A 16,643-nucleotide genomic window follows, 5' to 3' on the forward strand; every position below is an offset into this window, starting at 1 on the left:
GATCTTCAAATTTAGTTTCCCAAGAATGAACTCTGTAACATTTATATTTTTTCAATACCGCAATTAAAACCCCTCCACCATCCAATTTACTTGTAGTGGTGGTGTCACGATCGCGACGAAATACATAATACCTATCGTCAATGAACTCATGATTTGAAACGCCATTGTTGAGCCAGGTTTCAATAAATATTATGATGTCAAAGTCAGAGTTAAGAATTGCAAGATAAATATCATTCGTTTTTGTACGCACTCCTCTTATATTTTGATAGAATAGTTTTAAATGTTTTACCATGAAAAATAATAGAGTTTACTTATTATGGACACAGGGATATAGGTTATAAATAATCTTGTGTATAATAATGTCTTTAGGTTAATGTGGCTAGGAATTTCTTTGATTTCACCAATATAACGTCACTAGAAATGTTTTTCCGTAAAAAAATACTACCGTTACGGGACCGAACAAAACGATATTGCTTTTCTTTTGCAAATAAACGTGCTGCTGCATAGATATCCTTTGCTGTGGATGACAAATGCTCCGATATGTATACAGGCTTCTTATCACCAGATATTTCAAAATGAGTTGTATTTAATTTATTTTCTTTATTTGCTTTGTTAAAATTAATTACACCAGCCAAAAACTTATCACGCAGTAGTTGAGAACTAAATTTGACAATAGCAGACCTTGGGCGGGAGGAATCTTTGTTCAGCTTAGCGATACGCGTGCACTTTATGAGACTTTCTTCCGTTAATGGAGTGTTTATAACCTTCCCAATCTGTTGCACAGCCTTGACTAAGTTTTCTCCTCTAAACTCCGGAATACAATGCAACTCAATGTTTCCTGCTCTAGCCTCTTTATCGAGGATATTGATTGTATTAGTATGGCTTTTTACAAGTTCCCTGAGTTCACTATTGTCTTTTTTTAATGATACAATCTCCTTCTTTGCTTCCTCTAGCTCCTGTTTTATTGTATCAAAATGACTTGACAGATAATCTAGGGATGCCTTAATGTTTTGTAAACCGCTTAATTCTTCGCGAATTTTCCTTAATTCAGCACTGACCGTTAGAGAAATAACTTCCTTCACTTCTTTTCTTATCGCCAATAACCAGTCGTTAGAATCCACCGCGCCTTCGCTAATATTTATGCTTTCAAGTGTTGTCGACGGCAATTTACTTTGACAGGTCGGGCAAATCCACTGCCCTCGAGTCACAGGCGATTTAGACCCAGATGGCACAATGCATTCAAAGTGATGTAGCGATTGACATTTGACGCATTTAATCCTTTTTTGTGTAACGAGCACGTTAATTTTGCAAACATTACATTCATTAGTCATCTTACTAAGTATATACTTTATGAATAAATTGCATCAACAAAAATAAAATATATTGGGGAAGCCAGGTACATAAACGGCAATGAGTGAGATTTTAAGTGTTCAATATTTAGACTGAGTAGAGAATAATAACATTAAAATTATATTAATTTAAAATATTTTTTAAAAATTAAATTAAAAAAGATTATCATAATAAAAAAGTAACACAATAAAAAAAATTGAAAATTCTGGGATTCGTACTCGTATCCCATGAAGTAGACGACACGCAATGTTAGTGAATAGGCTATTCACAACATACAATTCTGTTTGAAATTTTACATTGAAATAATGGGCAAACGATAATTTATTACGGTCACCACTTATTATTCTGTTAGCTGATTACTATTTTGTAAGTACCCAGTACCCACTTTACTTTTCACTTTCTTGCACCAGATTTTATTTATGTTGTATATTTTAGACACTTCACTTTTATTGTATTTTAATGTTAATCTATACGCTATGAATTATAATTATAAGTGTGGTAAACAATATAATGATATTTTGAATTGTAACTTGAGCACGATCACTGAATTTTATATGTTTGATTTTCTAATAACAAACAGTGCCACAGTATTAATTGGATTATGTTGCGTTTAACTAAAAACTATAAGTTAAAAATAATAATTAATGCACTAGGATGACCGTACTATCGATTAAAATTAAAGGTAAGACTTTCACATGAATATCATTAGTTAAATATTTATCTTAACGTTAACTAAGTACTTGTTGACATCGCACGACAACTCACTGTCTAATAGGTTACTCATGGTACCAATTTTCTATAAAAACTGCTGCAGAACGTCATTCGCTTGCAATAATATTTCGATAGGTCTTTTACGTTATGACTTATACTACCAAAATGAGTTCTCCAGGTGACCGATAGAGGCACCGTATAATTTTCGATACAAATCTTTACGAAGTTACTAGTGAGTAGGATCACTGTAAGCTCATGTTGGATGTACTGATTATCGCGAAGGTCGGAGACGACATCGAGACAGTTTTATCTAAGTGGACTCCTATTACAGCCAATTAGCAACTGGATCGGTCTCTTACCAGTACTTCTAGACATTTTGCAATATTAGGCAAAGTGAACCTCAACTAGATCCGATTATAAGTTAAAACCGGCATTATCCGTTCTGACGCAGGCAGGTCCGGTACCCCGACAGGCTCCACTAGCTATTTCATGGAATTCAATGGACCACTCCGTACAAACACCTTGGAACTCTTGACCCGTGAAAGAAGTTCCTTGGTCAGAGATAATGTGCTCGTGTGTACCGAATATGTAAACGAAATTTCGCAATGCTTAGCTAGCGGATCGCGTAGTTAAGTCCTTAGTAGCTGTTAAATAGCAGAATTCTGTGAAAGTATCAATTACGTATTTCTTAGGTAGTAAGGTAGGGTACCTTGGAAGATCATACGTCAACTACGGAATGTTTCTCATCTGAGCACGAACTTATCCTGACCGTATGATCAATTATCAACCTTCCTTTATTGTAGTTAGCTAGCACAAATCAGCAGTAAGGGACGTTATCGCAAGCCCACCACACTCACTCTGATGAAGGTCCTCCGAATGGTCTGAAACATGGAAATATCAGCTCACGGCGACGCTCCACACCTTTTCTCAGCTATAAATGCAGGTGCCAGTTAGTGGCATCACTAGCCAGTGACACACAGTTATCCAGGATCCATTACACTACGTCTCCAACACACATTCCCACTGCACAGACACTGTCCACTGTCCATCACGACATAAGCATCGCTATGTCATGAGAATACTGCTCAAGGCCTCACGTGGAAACCTTCCCGTCTTCAAAATCACGCAACTTCAGCATGGTTGTAAATGCGTTCCCGGGCGTCAAATATCCCTGGTATCGTGTAGCAGACGTCCCAGAAAACTAGTCGAATGTTTGCGAAGGCGATCCCACCGCTGCTCTCGGAGATTAATTTGCATTTAAAATCGGGCGTCACGACGAGCCCATAAAGTAGATTCGGTCGTTCAGTCTCGCAACGTAAACTTGTAATAGAGAGTCTTGTCTAGCGTCTAAAATACCGTCAAAGGTGAAATACAATCCACAATTAGACAAAGTCTATCGACTAGTCGACGATAGAAAATTAACGGTCTAGTTTCGTTCACACTAAATAAGTCGATGACCCATCGCTAGAGACCTGAGTACAAGCTGAAACAAATCGCGCGGAATACTTACCGCAGTGCGCAATCCACAAAAAAATCCGCACAGGTAAAAATCCGCAATACACGGTGCTAGGCCTTAAGCAAAATATAAGTGTTCTTTTCTAGAACTTAGTAGATCATATATTTTATGACTAAATGACTAGCATCCATGCCCCATGGTGATGAAAAAACAAAAAAAAATTTAGAAGATCTGTCAGAACTTGAGAAGATCAAATTTTTCTGAATTCTAATTTTAATAAGTTTTGTTATTAAATTGATATCGTTTGTAGAATTCAATTAATATTTTGCATTATTTTTTGTATATTATGTAGTGTTTAGCATTGAACTCAAGAAAGCCATTAAAACTAGTAAAAAAAAACATTGGTTGAGGTTTATTGAAATGTTGGAAGACGAGATAAATATTCTCATAGCAAATATATATTCGTTCCTGCTTACAGACAAAAAAATTCCTAAGCATGGGAATCTGATAAAGAAACATTCTATCAATTTATTCGAGCAGGGTGAATTGAGCTTCCCAAATGATATCAAATGTTGGATACAATATTTAGATCAGAAATTACTGCCAAATGAAGCCAACTTAATGAAATACATTGGAAAAGGTGCAGAAATTTTAATCAAAGAGTCTAAAAAATGGAACTTATCAATAGAAAAGGTTATTGAACTTAAAGGAAGACTATTTATACATGTGGATCGTCCAAAAGCAATGTCTCTTTGTTTTTTTAATAGCCATAGAAATAACCAAATACTGCTAAGTGAATTAATTAAAGAAAATTCATCAATCTGTGCTGATCCTCTTGATCATGAATCTACATGTATTACTTCATTGAGAGTGTGCTGTTTGACTCGAGTAATTCAACATTTATATGGAATTCATAAATGTAAGGATAATGTTAGTGAAAGAATATTTGTAACATCCAGATCATCCAGTAAATTTGGTGAAAATAAAGTGATATTATGTGGAACAGTCTTAAACTCAGATACTGGAATGAAAGAGACGGCAAGTAATGCTGATGATTTTATAAGGTATATAATATATTTCTAATAATTTTTTAAGAAGTGTGGAATTTATGCTTTTTTTATTTATTAATTGTGAATGTTTATGTATTTATAAGACAATTTGATTGGACTTAGTCAAGTTAACTTACCATCACTCCTTGACTCATAGGTAATAATTATTGCTTATTCTAAAAAATATTACACATTGCATATTAACTTTGCATAAAAAATTAATGTTTACAGGTTGAGGCAAGATGAGTTGACATTAATTGCGCAACACAAATATGGTGTCAGAGTATCAACAGAATCAAAATGGAAGGAGTTTATTTCAAAACTTGGAAAGTCAGCTGTGAACTTTGAGCTGCTGCAGACAAAACCATCTAGCGCCGTTAAAATTAAATTTGATAGTTCAAGTGGATCAAGTAAAAGTAAATGAGTATGTTTTTATTATTTGAAATCATAACAGAAAGCTTAATTATAACTCAGGCACTGTCCTGCTCAAATGGTACTTAAAAAAACTATAAAAAGCTCTTACGCATGGGTTTTAGGATCAGTTTGAGATTCTTCATAGTCTTTGAATTGCCATTAACCTTTCTGCTCTGGGAAACTGATCGTGCGCATTATGCCTCAGATTGGCGTGATTTGGAGCAGCATTCTGTCAAAAGATTAGTATTATTCGAGTGAATGTATCTTAAAGCTATTGAAACAACCTATAAGACCATGCAAAATAAACCATCTTATTAATAAAATATGGGTCAGAAGTTGCTGTGGGAATAGTGTGCTATTGGCACTCTTGGTTTTAGTGTACCTTAAAAATCTAGTGCCCCATCACTGCCAATTTTGGAAGGTTAAAAGCCCAATACTCGATTATTGACATAATGATATGAGGGGTATCTAAAATATTAGGTATATATTATACAGCAATTATGGTATTAACCACAGGGTTACATGTGCATTCCATGGGTGATTCTCTCTCTTTTAAATTCTATCCTACTTTAGACCTAGCACACTGAGAGCACACTGCTCTCCATTACTATAGTGATTGAAAAAGTGACTGTAAATACTTATTTAAGTTAGGGTAAACTGTATTAGATTTTTACTGTATGGTCATGTTATTTATTGATAATATTTAAGTTAATGTATATTTATCTCAAATTCAATTAGTATCACAATTTTTTTATTAATTATTCTTTCAAGTCTCTCTCTGAGTCAAAATGTAATATGTTTTTAAACAAAATATTGTATCTTATCAATTCTCCTAAATGATAAGCCCAAATTCTAGTCTATCTAAATAATATTATATTCTAAAACCTATAAAATTATTTGTTTTAGGAGCCGCATTTATTTTGTACAACTGTGCCAGGTTGGAGACAATCATAAGAACATATAATGAGAGAGTGGAAGCTGGAAGGTATCCTCAATTACCTAAGATTGATGATGCTGATTTCTCCCTGCTGAACCAGGATGTAAATACCCTCTCAGATATATTTTTAAATAACATATACATTGTCATAACATATAATATAATAAGTGAACAATCTTCATAAGTTATCTATAGTCAATGAGATATCGTCTTGAGCAGGGGTGCTCAAATGGTCGATGGGGATCAACAGGTCGATCGCGAGTGCTTTTTGAGTCGATCTCGAGAAAAAAATCTGGTATAATAAACTAGAATCGGTAATTACGTACCATCTTATGAAAAGTATGTTCAGGACATGCAGTGTCACGTTCAACATCCAAAGTCGCTCTTTAGTTAAGCTTAGAACTTTAGAACGCATTTGTTTTGTAAGAACCAATAAACTCGCAATTTTGAATAATAATTATGAGATTTTTCGTTGACATTTAAGAGCAGACCTACACTTACCTTGACTAAAAAAATGCATATTTTGCGCAAAACTAATATCTCAGTCATCGAGACACTCTACCTAGACGACAATCCTTCATCACACATACTTGGAGCCTCTCAGAGCCGATCGATCATAGTCTAACAATTTTGAGGTAGATCACCAGCAGTTCAAGCTTGAGCACCCCTGCTTCTTACTTCTGCCGGTCTTGAGGAATAACATTGTGACTTTGAAATTTTGGTGCTGTTAGAAGTGCACTGGAGGCTGCTTGACTAGCAAATAATATTCATGTATCTTTATAATAATGTCATTAATAGAAAACATTTCAACTTCCCCTGACCCATATTTTGCTCGCTATTGTAACTTCAATTTTAATTAAAGTTAATAAAACACTCACTGTATCAACTTATATTTTGGAGATTTTTGTTTAGGGTGACAAAACAATGAAAACTTTTCTGTTTTGCATAAGGGTATTGTTATCTGTGTTTTTATTAGTTACTAATGATGATCTCCAGTGTTAATTTTACAAAGTTTCACAAATTCTCTTCCACATATATTTCACCCCTACACAAGGCCTCTTCAGGAGTTCTAGACTTGAGAGTGCAATCTTATTCCAGTGTTTGGCGATTTTTATACTTTTATTTAGCTGTGTAAATATTTTATCTATATTATATTAATATTATAAAGAGGAAAGATTTATTGTTTGTTTGTTTTGAATAGGCTCTGCAACTACTGAACCGATTTGAATAATTATTTTACTGTTGGGAAGCTACATTATCCCTGAGTGTTACAGGCTATATAAAATTTTCAAAAAATTAGGGATCCCTACTTAAAGTACTACTACAACCACTGATACTGATAATTCAAAAATCAATGGGCTCTATATTTGTTATTTGTTTTCGACACAACTCTTAGCAACACATGTTCCATAACCATGAATGAAATACATTTATGTTGTGCAGTCAGAGCATGGAATAATTTTTAATTAATGATGTATTTAAAAATCTCAGAAATAGAAGTTTTATACAAAAATAAACCTAGGTTTACGACGGGTCAAAAATCAACTTAAGAGAGTAATTACTAGAATAACCCAACTGACATTTATTTTCAGGACGAATGGAGTATCATCTTCAATTATATCTTGGGATTCCCATCGTTTCTGAAGTCTACAGTTGATCTGGAGCAAGGGCGCTGTGAATTCAGACCACATTTGATATGCAGCTTCCTCAGCTCTATGGTCGGGGAATTTAGCCAGTACTATAGGAGAGTGAGGATCTTAACGGTGATTGCCTTTCTTATTTAATTTTAATTTTCAATTTTGATATATAATATACATATATCACTTATAAAAAATATACTTCAAGTATATATTCTACAATAAGTATTTGGTAATAACACATTTTAATTTGTAATGCACCAACAACAAGCATTGTATAAAATATGTTGTACTTTAAATCCAAAGGAATTCTAAATATACAATAAAATACGTTTGTAGGGTAATATATATAAATTAGTTATTAGATATAAACTTACGAGCACACTAGTAAACATCTTATATTACTTATATGAATGATGGATGTCTTGACTAAAGAATATTTTAACATATTTTATAGTAAGTGACATTATTCAATCACTAACCACCAAAAATAAAGGTTGTTTTGAATATTACAATTATTTACCCGAATAAGAATCAAACCGGCCATTTGTTGACCATGTGAAAATAGTTACTAGAGTAAAATATTCTTATTAGATTTTTTTAGTTATAATTTGTCAATATTTTGTTTCAGGAACCGAGGAAGCATCTACTGCCAGTCTTGTTTGCGAGAATTTATATGTTAAAATCTTTGAATGATACATTAAAAATATGTTTAAAAATATTAAATATTGACAGTGTTACACAAATGTATTCCAGCGTTTTATTTTACACCTATTCCGATAAAATGAATGTAATTGTTTTTATTTTTATTGTTAAAAACATTAGATAACAGTCGCTCTGATAAGGCACAATCTATGGAAACGTTGTTTACTGTAATTATTATACTTTCGCTCGTATCTCGAGGTCAGTGACTATTAAAGTGCATCTCGATGGGACGATACGAAAACAACATTAATTGCATACTGCATCTTCGAAATTTATGTAAAATCAGAGATATAAAAATACTTAACATAGCTATAGGGCTTAAATTGTTTTGTTTTGGAAACATGGAGTTCACGTGATTGACCCAGGTATTTTATTGTGAGCGTTACGCGTTTCTGATTGGTGGCCCGAGCGGACCACGAAGTTGGCCGACAAATCACGAGCGGCTCCAAACGGCCGCGCGTCTCCGACTCGCCTAGTGTGTTTTTGACATCGGCCGATGCAGTCGTGAGCTTCGGCGCGCGGAACGATACTTTTATTTATAGTTTTTAATCGAATAAAGTCGTGTTTCGTTCGTGAACGCGTGTGTTTAACCGGGATACAATAAATATGAGTATTGCTGACCTTATCCAAGCTGCTGAATTCATCGAAAGGCGTGATAGAGGTGAATTGAGATTTCTTTGTTTGAATTGTCAATCGAATGCACTACTCGCACACGTCAACATGGCCCCCGTCTATTTTTGCTTTGCCATAATCAGCTGATTTTGACGGAATTGCAGTGTTCTTTATTGCAGAGTCGGAGCACGGTTACGCGTCCTGTTTACCGGCTTACGAGGAGACCAGAGCTGGAAGAAGGCGGCCGAAGACGAAAAAATCGCAGGGAAGCAGGTGAGTGATCGCGAAGTGTAGTGAATACGTGAATAGTGATGTGCAGTGTCGCGGTGGCGTTACAAATATGTTTTTTGTTTCAGGACAACTCATAACGAATTGGAAAAGAACAGGTCAGTGAAGTTTATACTTTATAATACTATACGGGCTTAGAATTACCGGCACGACCTTGGCTCGGAACATGCTCGGGAAGGGATACACAATAGTGAGATAGTTGAAACATTAAAGTGAGTAGATTGTTTGGTTGTAACCCATTTGGCAACAGTGCCACTATAGTAGAGGTTACGTCATGTTATCTCAGTGCCCTTAACATGAATAACAGAGACCAGAGTTAGGGAAAATGTGTACAAAAATCTCATACAACTTGTACAAGGAAAACAATTAGTTGGTTATCTTTCACGTTGCAGTTGTCATAGGACAACTATTTCTTTATTTGGCTTATTTTTGTAACGTAAAATCTCAAAGTCAAGTTCAGTATGCTAAATGATACCATACCCCTACCTATATTGTTTAAAGTAAGGTTCATATTATATGGCTTCCAACCGATTTCACTCCTAGTGTTTAAACTTTGTAAATGTAATATATCCATGTAGGTATAAATAATCTATTATATACAAATATATTTAATTACACCGTCGCCGTCTCACTATTGTAGCTTTGGACTGGTGCAAGAGTTAAATTATCCCATTTTGCGTCAATTGCCAAAGTAATTATTTTGACAAAAGTCACCACCAACTAGATAATTTATACAACATGACACGTTCTTTATAAGTATAATATGATATGCTACGCTCCTATTCCTCTGGTTATGCAAGGGAGCTGTGGTGGTCACGTGACCCGTACGCTCGTCTCTATTCCTCTCTCATTATAAGTAAATAAAAAATACACACGTTTTTATTATACACTATTTACAATAGGTACCTAGCTATATTATTACAATATATGCAAGATGATGCAACAATTATACTCGGAACGTTTCGACTTAGCAATTTTTATTTTATAAAAATTTATGTTGGTTTGTTTATGTATAAGACGCATGTATCACATAGGGTTGCAAACCCTACTATTTAATATAGTATGCTTCTATTATTTTAAAAATATAATATAGTAGTCGAAACTACTGTATTTTATCAAGTTTTCTGTGATGAACAAAGTGGAAAGATGATCGCAATAGTGGCTCTATTGCGATCATCTTTCTATATCGTATCGTATTGTATCGTTCTGATAAAACTATATTTGGTCTAAATATAGGTTGGCAGCCCTAGTATCACATGTCACTCAAAGGGCCTATGGACTTGCATCCCGTGCCACTAAATTAATTAAAAAAAAAGGTCACCCAAAATAACAGACACGTGAAACTCAAAATACAATTATCTAGTGTTCTGAGGAGTGAGGTGTCTTCTTACATAATGTACTCATTATAAAAACAAAGTAGATTGCCTCGTACCTATATGTTTCGTAATTTGATACTAATCACTGCCACTGTCCTTGTACTGTTGCAAGGTGCCCGCGGTGAGGTTTACACGTGCGCTGCCGCCTCGCGCCATGGGTAATATACCTACGTGCTTAGGCAAAAACAATAATGAATCATAAGTAATGAATCGCGCGCTATAGTTAAATTTAATATTGGTCCCAGCAATCCTACCACGCTTCGTTGTGGCTACTGGCTCATTTTTTTAGTATCTAAGTGTAAATATTTGAGTTTGGACAGTGCCTATAACCTTCGCGCAAGTATAATCAATAAGCAATGTTTCATTGCAAACGGATGAACGGTACGGTAGCGCATTAACCTTTACATAATATCATATCCATTCTAATGATTTTTGTCGTACAACTTGCGACACGAAATAATTGAATGTAAATCCATCCCTCTACATTAAGATAAATCTTAGATCGACCTAACCTCCATATAACAAACCTCGTAACAATTAGGTTTTTTTACTAGCGAAAATACGCCTAGAAATTAATTAAATATTTAACAAGATATTTTTATTTTTCTCGGAATTTCGTGAAATTAGAGTTTACTGATGAACAAACAAAATTTGAAAAACAAAACTTTATGAAAGATGCGGGATTCGAACCCACGACCTCCGGCGTTCCGTGCCGGTGCTCTAACCAACTGATTTAACCGTTCGAGTACCGCCTCGCTATAAAATTCTGTTCGCTTTGTTCAATTCTCAGGCTCTCACTTTAAAAACGTAACATATTGTTTAGATTTACTGATGAATTTTCGCCTAAATACTGAGCGTGTACTCTACTTTTTAAGAAAATTTAAGTAATAATGGTAGTATCGGAAGTTTTCAGTGTTGTATAAACCAACTGTCACTGTACCCATTAAGTTATAACCAGTTCTATTAATATTCATATTTTAATATCCAACAATGTCAAATAGAAATGTTATTACTCATAGTATAAGCGACCCTTTGTGTCCGCGGCCATATGGTTAGCATTAAAATAATTTATGTTCTATACTCTATGGGAAAGTGGTCAATGGCTAATGCGTGCAGCCGTAAAGATAATCTGTGAAACGGTTTTATTTGTCGGGTGAATGATGCAAAACTTATTTAGTTTTTCTTTATTTATTTATTATAATTATATGGTTGGTGGTCAGAATCTAAGCATAAAAATATCGTTCACGACTAAAATTCAGTAGTAAAATATCTTAACCAATTAAATATGACTTTTATTGATTTTAATAATGGGATATTAATATATTGCTATCAAGGTGGTAATTTTGACCAAGTGAATCCCTCAATTCTCATAAAAAATATACGAAAAAATTCAGTAAAATTAATAGTAAGTAAATTAAATTATAATTAAAAGTCAATTAAGTAGAACATTAATACGAAGCCAAATTGCAACAGTAATTATATTGATCCGAGTTCTGATAACCTGTGGTTACATAATTGGTCAAATTTTCGTGTCGTTACATAGGTAATTATTGTTTCTTAATTACATTAATATCCTTCTATTCCCCCATTTAACACGATATAACACCATTTTTAACCGACTTCCAAACTTCCTCGTTATTGGACTCAATTTGATTTTTGGCCACTTGTAGCTTAAGATTTTAAGAAATATCAGTGTTCAACAAAAAAGTTTTTAAATACAATTTTATATTTTCCTTTCTGTGAGACTTCAAAAGTATCATTTCAAACTGAATATTACATTGCGTGTTCACATTATTACATATTACTTATATTGAACTGGATTGTTTCCTCTTGTCGCCGGTACACAGTACTGCACAACACCGTACACGAACAAATCGATTAAATAAAAAAAATACGGGTTGCACTCCGGGAGTGCCGGCAGAAGTTAAAACTTGAACGTTGTATATTTTTGAATATTTTGGAATGGTTAAAAAGGCATAAAAAGGCATAAAAGGCTACTAGCATTCATGTGGTTAAATAAAATATTAATTTATTGAGCTATCGTACACAAAAGTGACAATTTATATTACATAAAAAATTTAACACTTCAGAACTATTACAATTATTTTACATTAAAAAGTTTATATATATATCTCAGAAAAATCATCTTTCATCCATTATAAACTGTAAAAATATTTCACGGCTGAGATTCGATCCCTCGACCTCGTGGTGTTTCGGCTTAGCAATCTAAAAGTGATTTAACCACTGGTCTAATGACCGTTTGATCATTAAGTTGATATAGCCGAACTATAATTAGAAATATAAATCATTCATCCATTATTTCAACGACTGTTTTACGAATTGTTGATCAGGCCACGTGTCGCGAGTTTAACTATTTATCCCAAGAAAAGTGCTCGATAGCGCTAAAGAAGTTTTCATTTCAATAAATCGATTGGCATAAAACTTATAGTTCGATATTGGACTCCTTATAGAAGTACAGCCTCGAAAAACGTCGATGTAAAATTAATCTCGGCTTAGAGTGGCAAACAGAATTGCTGCGTGCTGCAGCCGTCATCAGATTGTGAGGAATTTTCCTTTAAATGTCACCCGTATGACCTGTATGTCCAATTGTCATTGAGTAGGACAATGACAATGTTGACATTTCGCACTTGATTAGCGCGTCGTTAATCTGTACTTTACTCTGATTAACTAACGTTGAGGCTAAAATTTATGTAATATCACACTGAATTTGCAGGACAGTGTTTCTAGATCAAACACACTAGCGAGAAGGGAGGTAACATTTCATTCATTTCAGCGAATCTATTGTATTTGTAACCGATTTTGATTGACAAGTCGTGAACTGTCAGTCACTCTTGACATTAGCTCCTTAGTATTTTGAATATTAAACCACTATCATACGCACACATTTACAAAACAAAATTGGCACGCATTATCGGGCTGGAAGGTCGTCTATTCGCTTGTATATTCTACGTCTATGTTCCAGATCGCTTTTGGCTATTTTTTTAAACGTACTAGTACTTGTTTGTCTCGAACATGAAAGGTTCCATACCAGCGTGCAAGATATGTCCTTTTTTTTGTAATAAGACATTAATACAAACTCTGTAAATTTTTCCTGTCTACGGCTTATCATATACAGGCCGCTGACTGACAGACGGACCGATAGCAGAGTATCAGTAATAAGCTTCTCATCAGTTTCGTCGGGTAGATATCCAGGTATCCAGGGATGATTCGAGTTACTGGTAACAAACTCAAACTCAAAAGAGGCTAGGAAAACTTGAATTGTTTGGAATTTTACTCATTTGCCATATAAATTATTAGTTAATATATGTTGACTAGTTCCTAAATGAGTTTGTAGTTTTTAAATGAATGAAGATATAACAACATAAATCTAATGTATCTAACCATCTGGGTTAGCTGGGTCACCTGTTACCATGGGCGTTCCACAGGGTTCGATTCTTGGGCTATTCCTATTCCTTGTATACATAAATAATTTATCATACTTTGTACAAAATAAGCATGAGATAGTGTTGTTTGCAGATGATACTTTACATACTATTTATATAAACAAAAAGTATTGATCAGATTCTTATAAAACTATATAAGCGTCCTGGGTTCCGTATTGAATATTTTTTATCTTTATACTTAACTGTGCTGCAACGTATGCCGGTTACGAGTAGTATAATATAAAACTGAACTGTTTGTATTAACCCATTACGTTCAAATGCATGCATATGCAGGCAGTAGAAAATCATATACTTACTACTATATAGATAGCTTTACAAAATATCAGATTTGCGCGGTCTGATATATCCTCGCCGGATTTATTGAATAGAAAGTATGTGCTTAATAAAAGAAATTCCAACAAAGGTTGATAACTCTTGCAAGTATGGAGAGCATAGGCAATGGTGATCACCAGGGAGCGTACATTTCATGCCCGTTTCGTCATAATGACGTATTAATATAAACACACAGGGTGTTTCAAAAAACATCGTGACAGATAGTCTATCAACGTTTAATTCTAACATAATAGTTTCTGAAATATACAAAATAAGTATTTAATGGGATGGAAACAAAATGAGTTAGTTATAAATTAGAACTAATTAATTTATATCTAAATAACACGCATAATTAAATGAAGAGATAGTCATGAAAACAAAAATTCGTTTTTTTTCACCCTGTATGAAGCTTGGCGTGATACGCCTGTCATCGGCATGACATGTACGCTCCCTGGTGATCACGTATTTATTATCAAGTGACTTAAGTCCACGTTGTTTTTTTCCTATTTTGTGAGAGATATGTTTAAATCTATGTCGTCTTATATTCGAATTTGAGCTAAATGACACATCCTATCAATTGAAGTTCTAATATTAATAATAGTCCTGGTGCTACCCGGTCACAGTAAGCTGACTAAAGGGCTGTAACATATAAACACGATGCGACGTCGCAACGTGCCACAAACTCACAGTGCACTCCTGCTTGAGTGCCGCATTTGTGGTCCAACGTCCAGTATTCTATATGTTTCTGCTTCTTCTCTATCCCTTTCGCACAATAGCAGCAAGAGAAGAAGACGCCTAGTGCGGTCCAGTTTAATAAATCGCGGCAATTGACACTGCATCGTGTGTTGATGACGCCGAGCCATGCGGCACTGCGGCGTCTATTTGCGTGTTTGGCGTTTGGCGTGATTTTTTTTTAAATAAGGGACGAGACGAGCTGGACGATCAGCTGATGGTAATTTATACGCGCTGCCCATTTCAATGCAGTGTCGCTCAGGATTTTTGAAATACCCAAGAATTCTGAGCGGCACTACAATTGCGCTCATCACCTTGAGACATAGGATGTTAAGTCTCATTTGCCCAGTAATTTCACTAGCTACGGCGCCCTTCAGACCGAAATACAGTAATGATTACACATTACTGCTTCACGTCAGATATAGACGCCTTTGTGGTACCCATAATCTAGCCGGCATCCAGTGTAAAGGAGCCTCCCACTGGTGTGTGTGTGGTTCAACCCTTACAAATGATATACACTGGCTTATTATAATAATTGCGATGTACGTGAGCGGGAACACGTCTCAAACATTTCTTATTGTTTATCGACTACATAGCATCTTACCACATAAGAGGAATTGAAGTAAGGTTGGCGGCCCTTAAAATTGTACAGTGCTTTCTAGGGTAAGGGCGTAACCGATGGGTAACGCACGAGAATTCTTACTACTGTTTCTCAGCGAGCTGTATCTAGTAAACCGCAATAGGCAGTCGCTTATTTTTTTTCGTAAAAAATTTGGTTGCAATGTAATATCGTACAATTAAATTATTATTTAATAGGCTGAGGGCGGTCGGTCCATTCACAATGTGTCGTATCATTAAGAAAATAATTTATGTTATAGTAACCTTTTATTATACAAACATTTTTAAACAATCTTTTTGAATTTCGTAACACATTTTCTGGGATCTTGTTGTAAAAGCATATAAGTACAAACAGCCCACAAAATACGTTAATCGAGTGGTAGGCATTATAAGTTTATATCTGTTCCTGGTGTTAACGTTATGGTTATGAGAGGTTCTAGCAAATTCACTTATGTGCCTATGTAAAATGTACATAACATTATCAAAAATATATTGACACGAAACAGTTAAGATGTTTAATAGGAACGGAAAACGATAAGTTACCTGTAAATACGGTGTATTTCTGTACCTATATCTAACTGCGGAAACTCTTGAACAACCTGCAACCATTAAAAATAGAAATTAGAAATCGGTGGTTCTTTTACGTACATTCTTCAGTATGACATTCTTGCTGCACAATATCCAGGGCGTTGTAAGAGTACGTAAGAATTATATTATAACACCAGTGGGAGGCTCCTTTGCACAGGATGCCGGCTAGACTATGGTTACCACAACGGCGTCTGTATCTGCCGTGAAGCACTAATGTGTAATTATTACTGTGTTTCGGTCTGAAGGGCGCCGTAGCTAGTGAAATTACTGGATAAATGAGACTTAACATCTTATGTCTCAAGGTGACGAGCGCAGTTGTAGTGCCGCTCAGAATTTTTTGGTCTTTCAAAAATCCTGAGCGGCACTGCATTGTAATGGAATAATAAAATCTAAA

The 16,643-nt window shown here is 34.8% G+C and overlaps 2 protein-coding genes across 3 annotated transcripts in view; both read left to right on the top strand.

The window, feature by feature from the left end:
• Positions 1 to 3,754: 3,754 nt before the first annotated feature.
• Positions 3,755 to 8,383, top strand: LOC126974844 (DALR anticodon-binding domain-containing protein 3). Its single transcript, XM_050822512.1, has 5 exons — positions 3,755 to 4,581; positions 4,798 to 4,982; positions 5,887 to 6,020; positions 7,510 to 7,680; positions 8,186 to 8,383. The coding sequence occupies exons 1-5, from the start codon at positions 3,938 to 3,940 to the stop codon at positions 8,381 to 8,383; spliced, it is 1,332 nt and encodes a 443-aa protein (XP_050678469.1). The 5' UTR covers positions 3,755 to 3,937.
• A 338-nt stretch (positions 8,384 to 8,721) lies between these two features.
• Positions 8,722 to 16,643, top strand: part of LOC126975099 (max dimerization protein 1-like) — a 343,919-nt gene continuing 335,997 nt past the window's right edge. Inside the window, exons 1-3 of one of the 2 annotated variants that reach the window (XM_050822917.1) lie at positions 8,722 to 8,920; positions 9,051 to 9,144; positions 9,228 to 9,257. In XM_050822917.1, the coding sequence (XP_050678874.1) occupies positions 8,866 to 8,920; positions 9,051 to 9,144; positions 9,228 to 9,257 (179 nt within the window). In that variant the 5' untranslated portion in view covers positions 8,722 to 8,865. Of the gene's footprint in view, positions 8,921 to 9,035; positions 9,145 to 9,227; positions 9,258 to 16,643 lie in introns of both variants that reach the window. The other variant, XM_050822915.1, reaches the window with a different exon arrangement.

This window comes from Leptidea sinapis, chromosome 34 (assembly GCF_905404315.1).
Source record: "Leptidea sinapis chromosome 34, ilLepSina1.1, whole genome shotgun sequence".
NCBI classification, from domain to species: Eukaryota; Metazoa; Arthropoda; class Insecta; order Lepidoptera; family Pieridae; genus Leptidea; species Leptidea sinapis.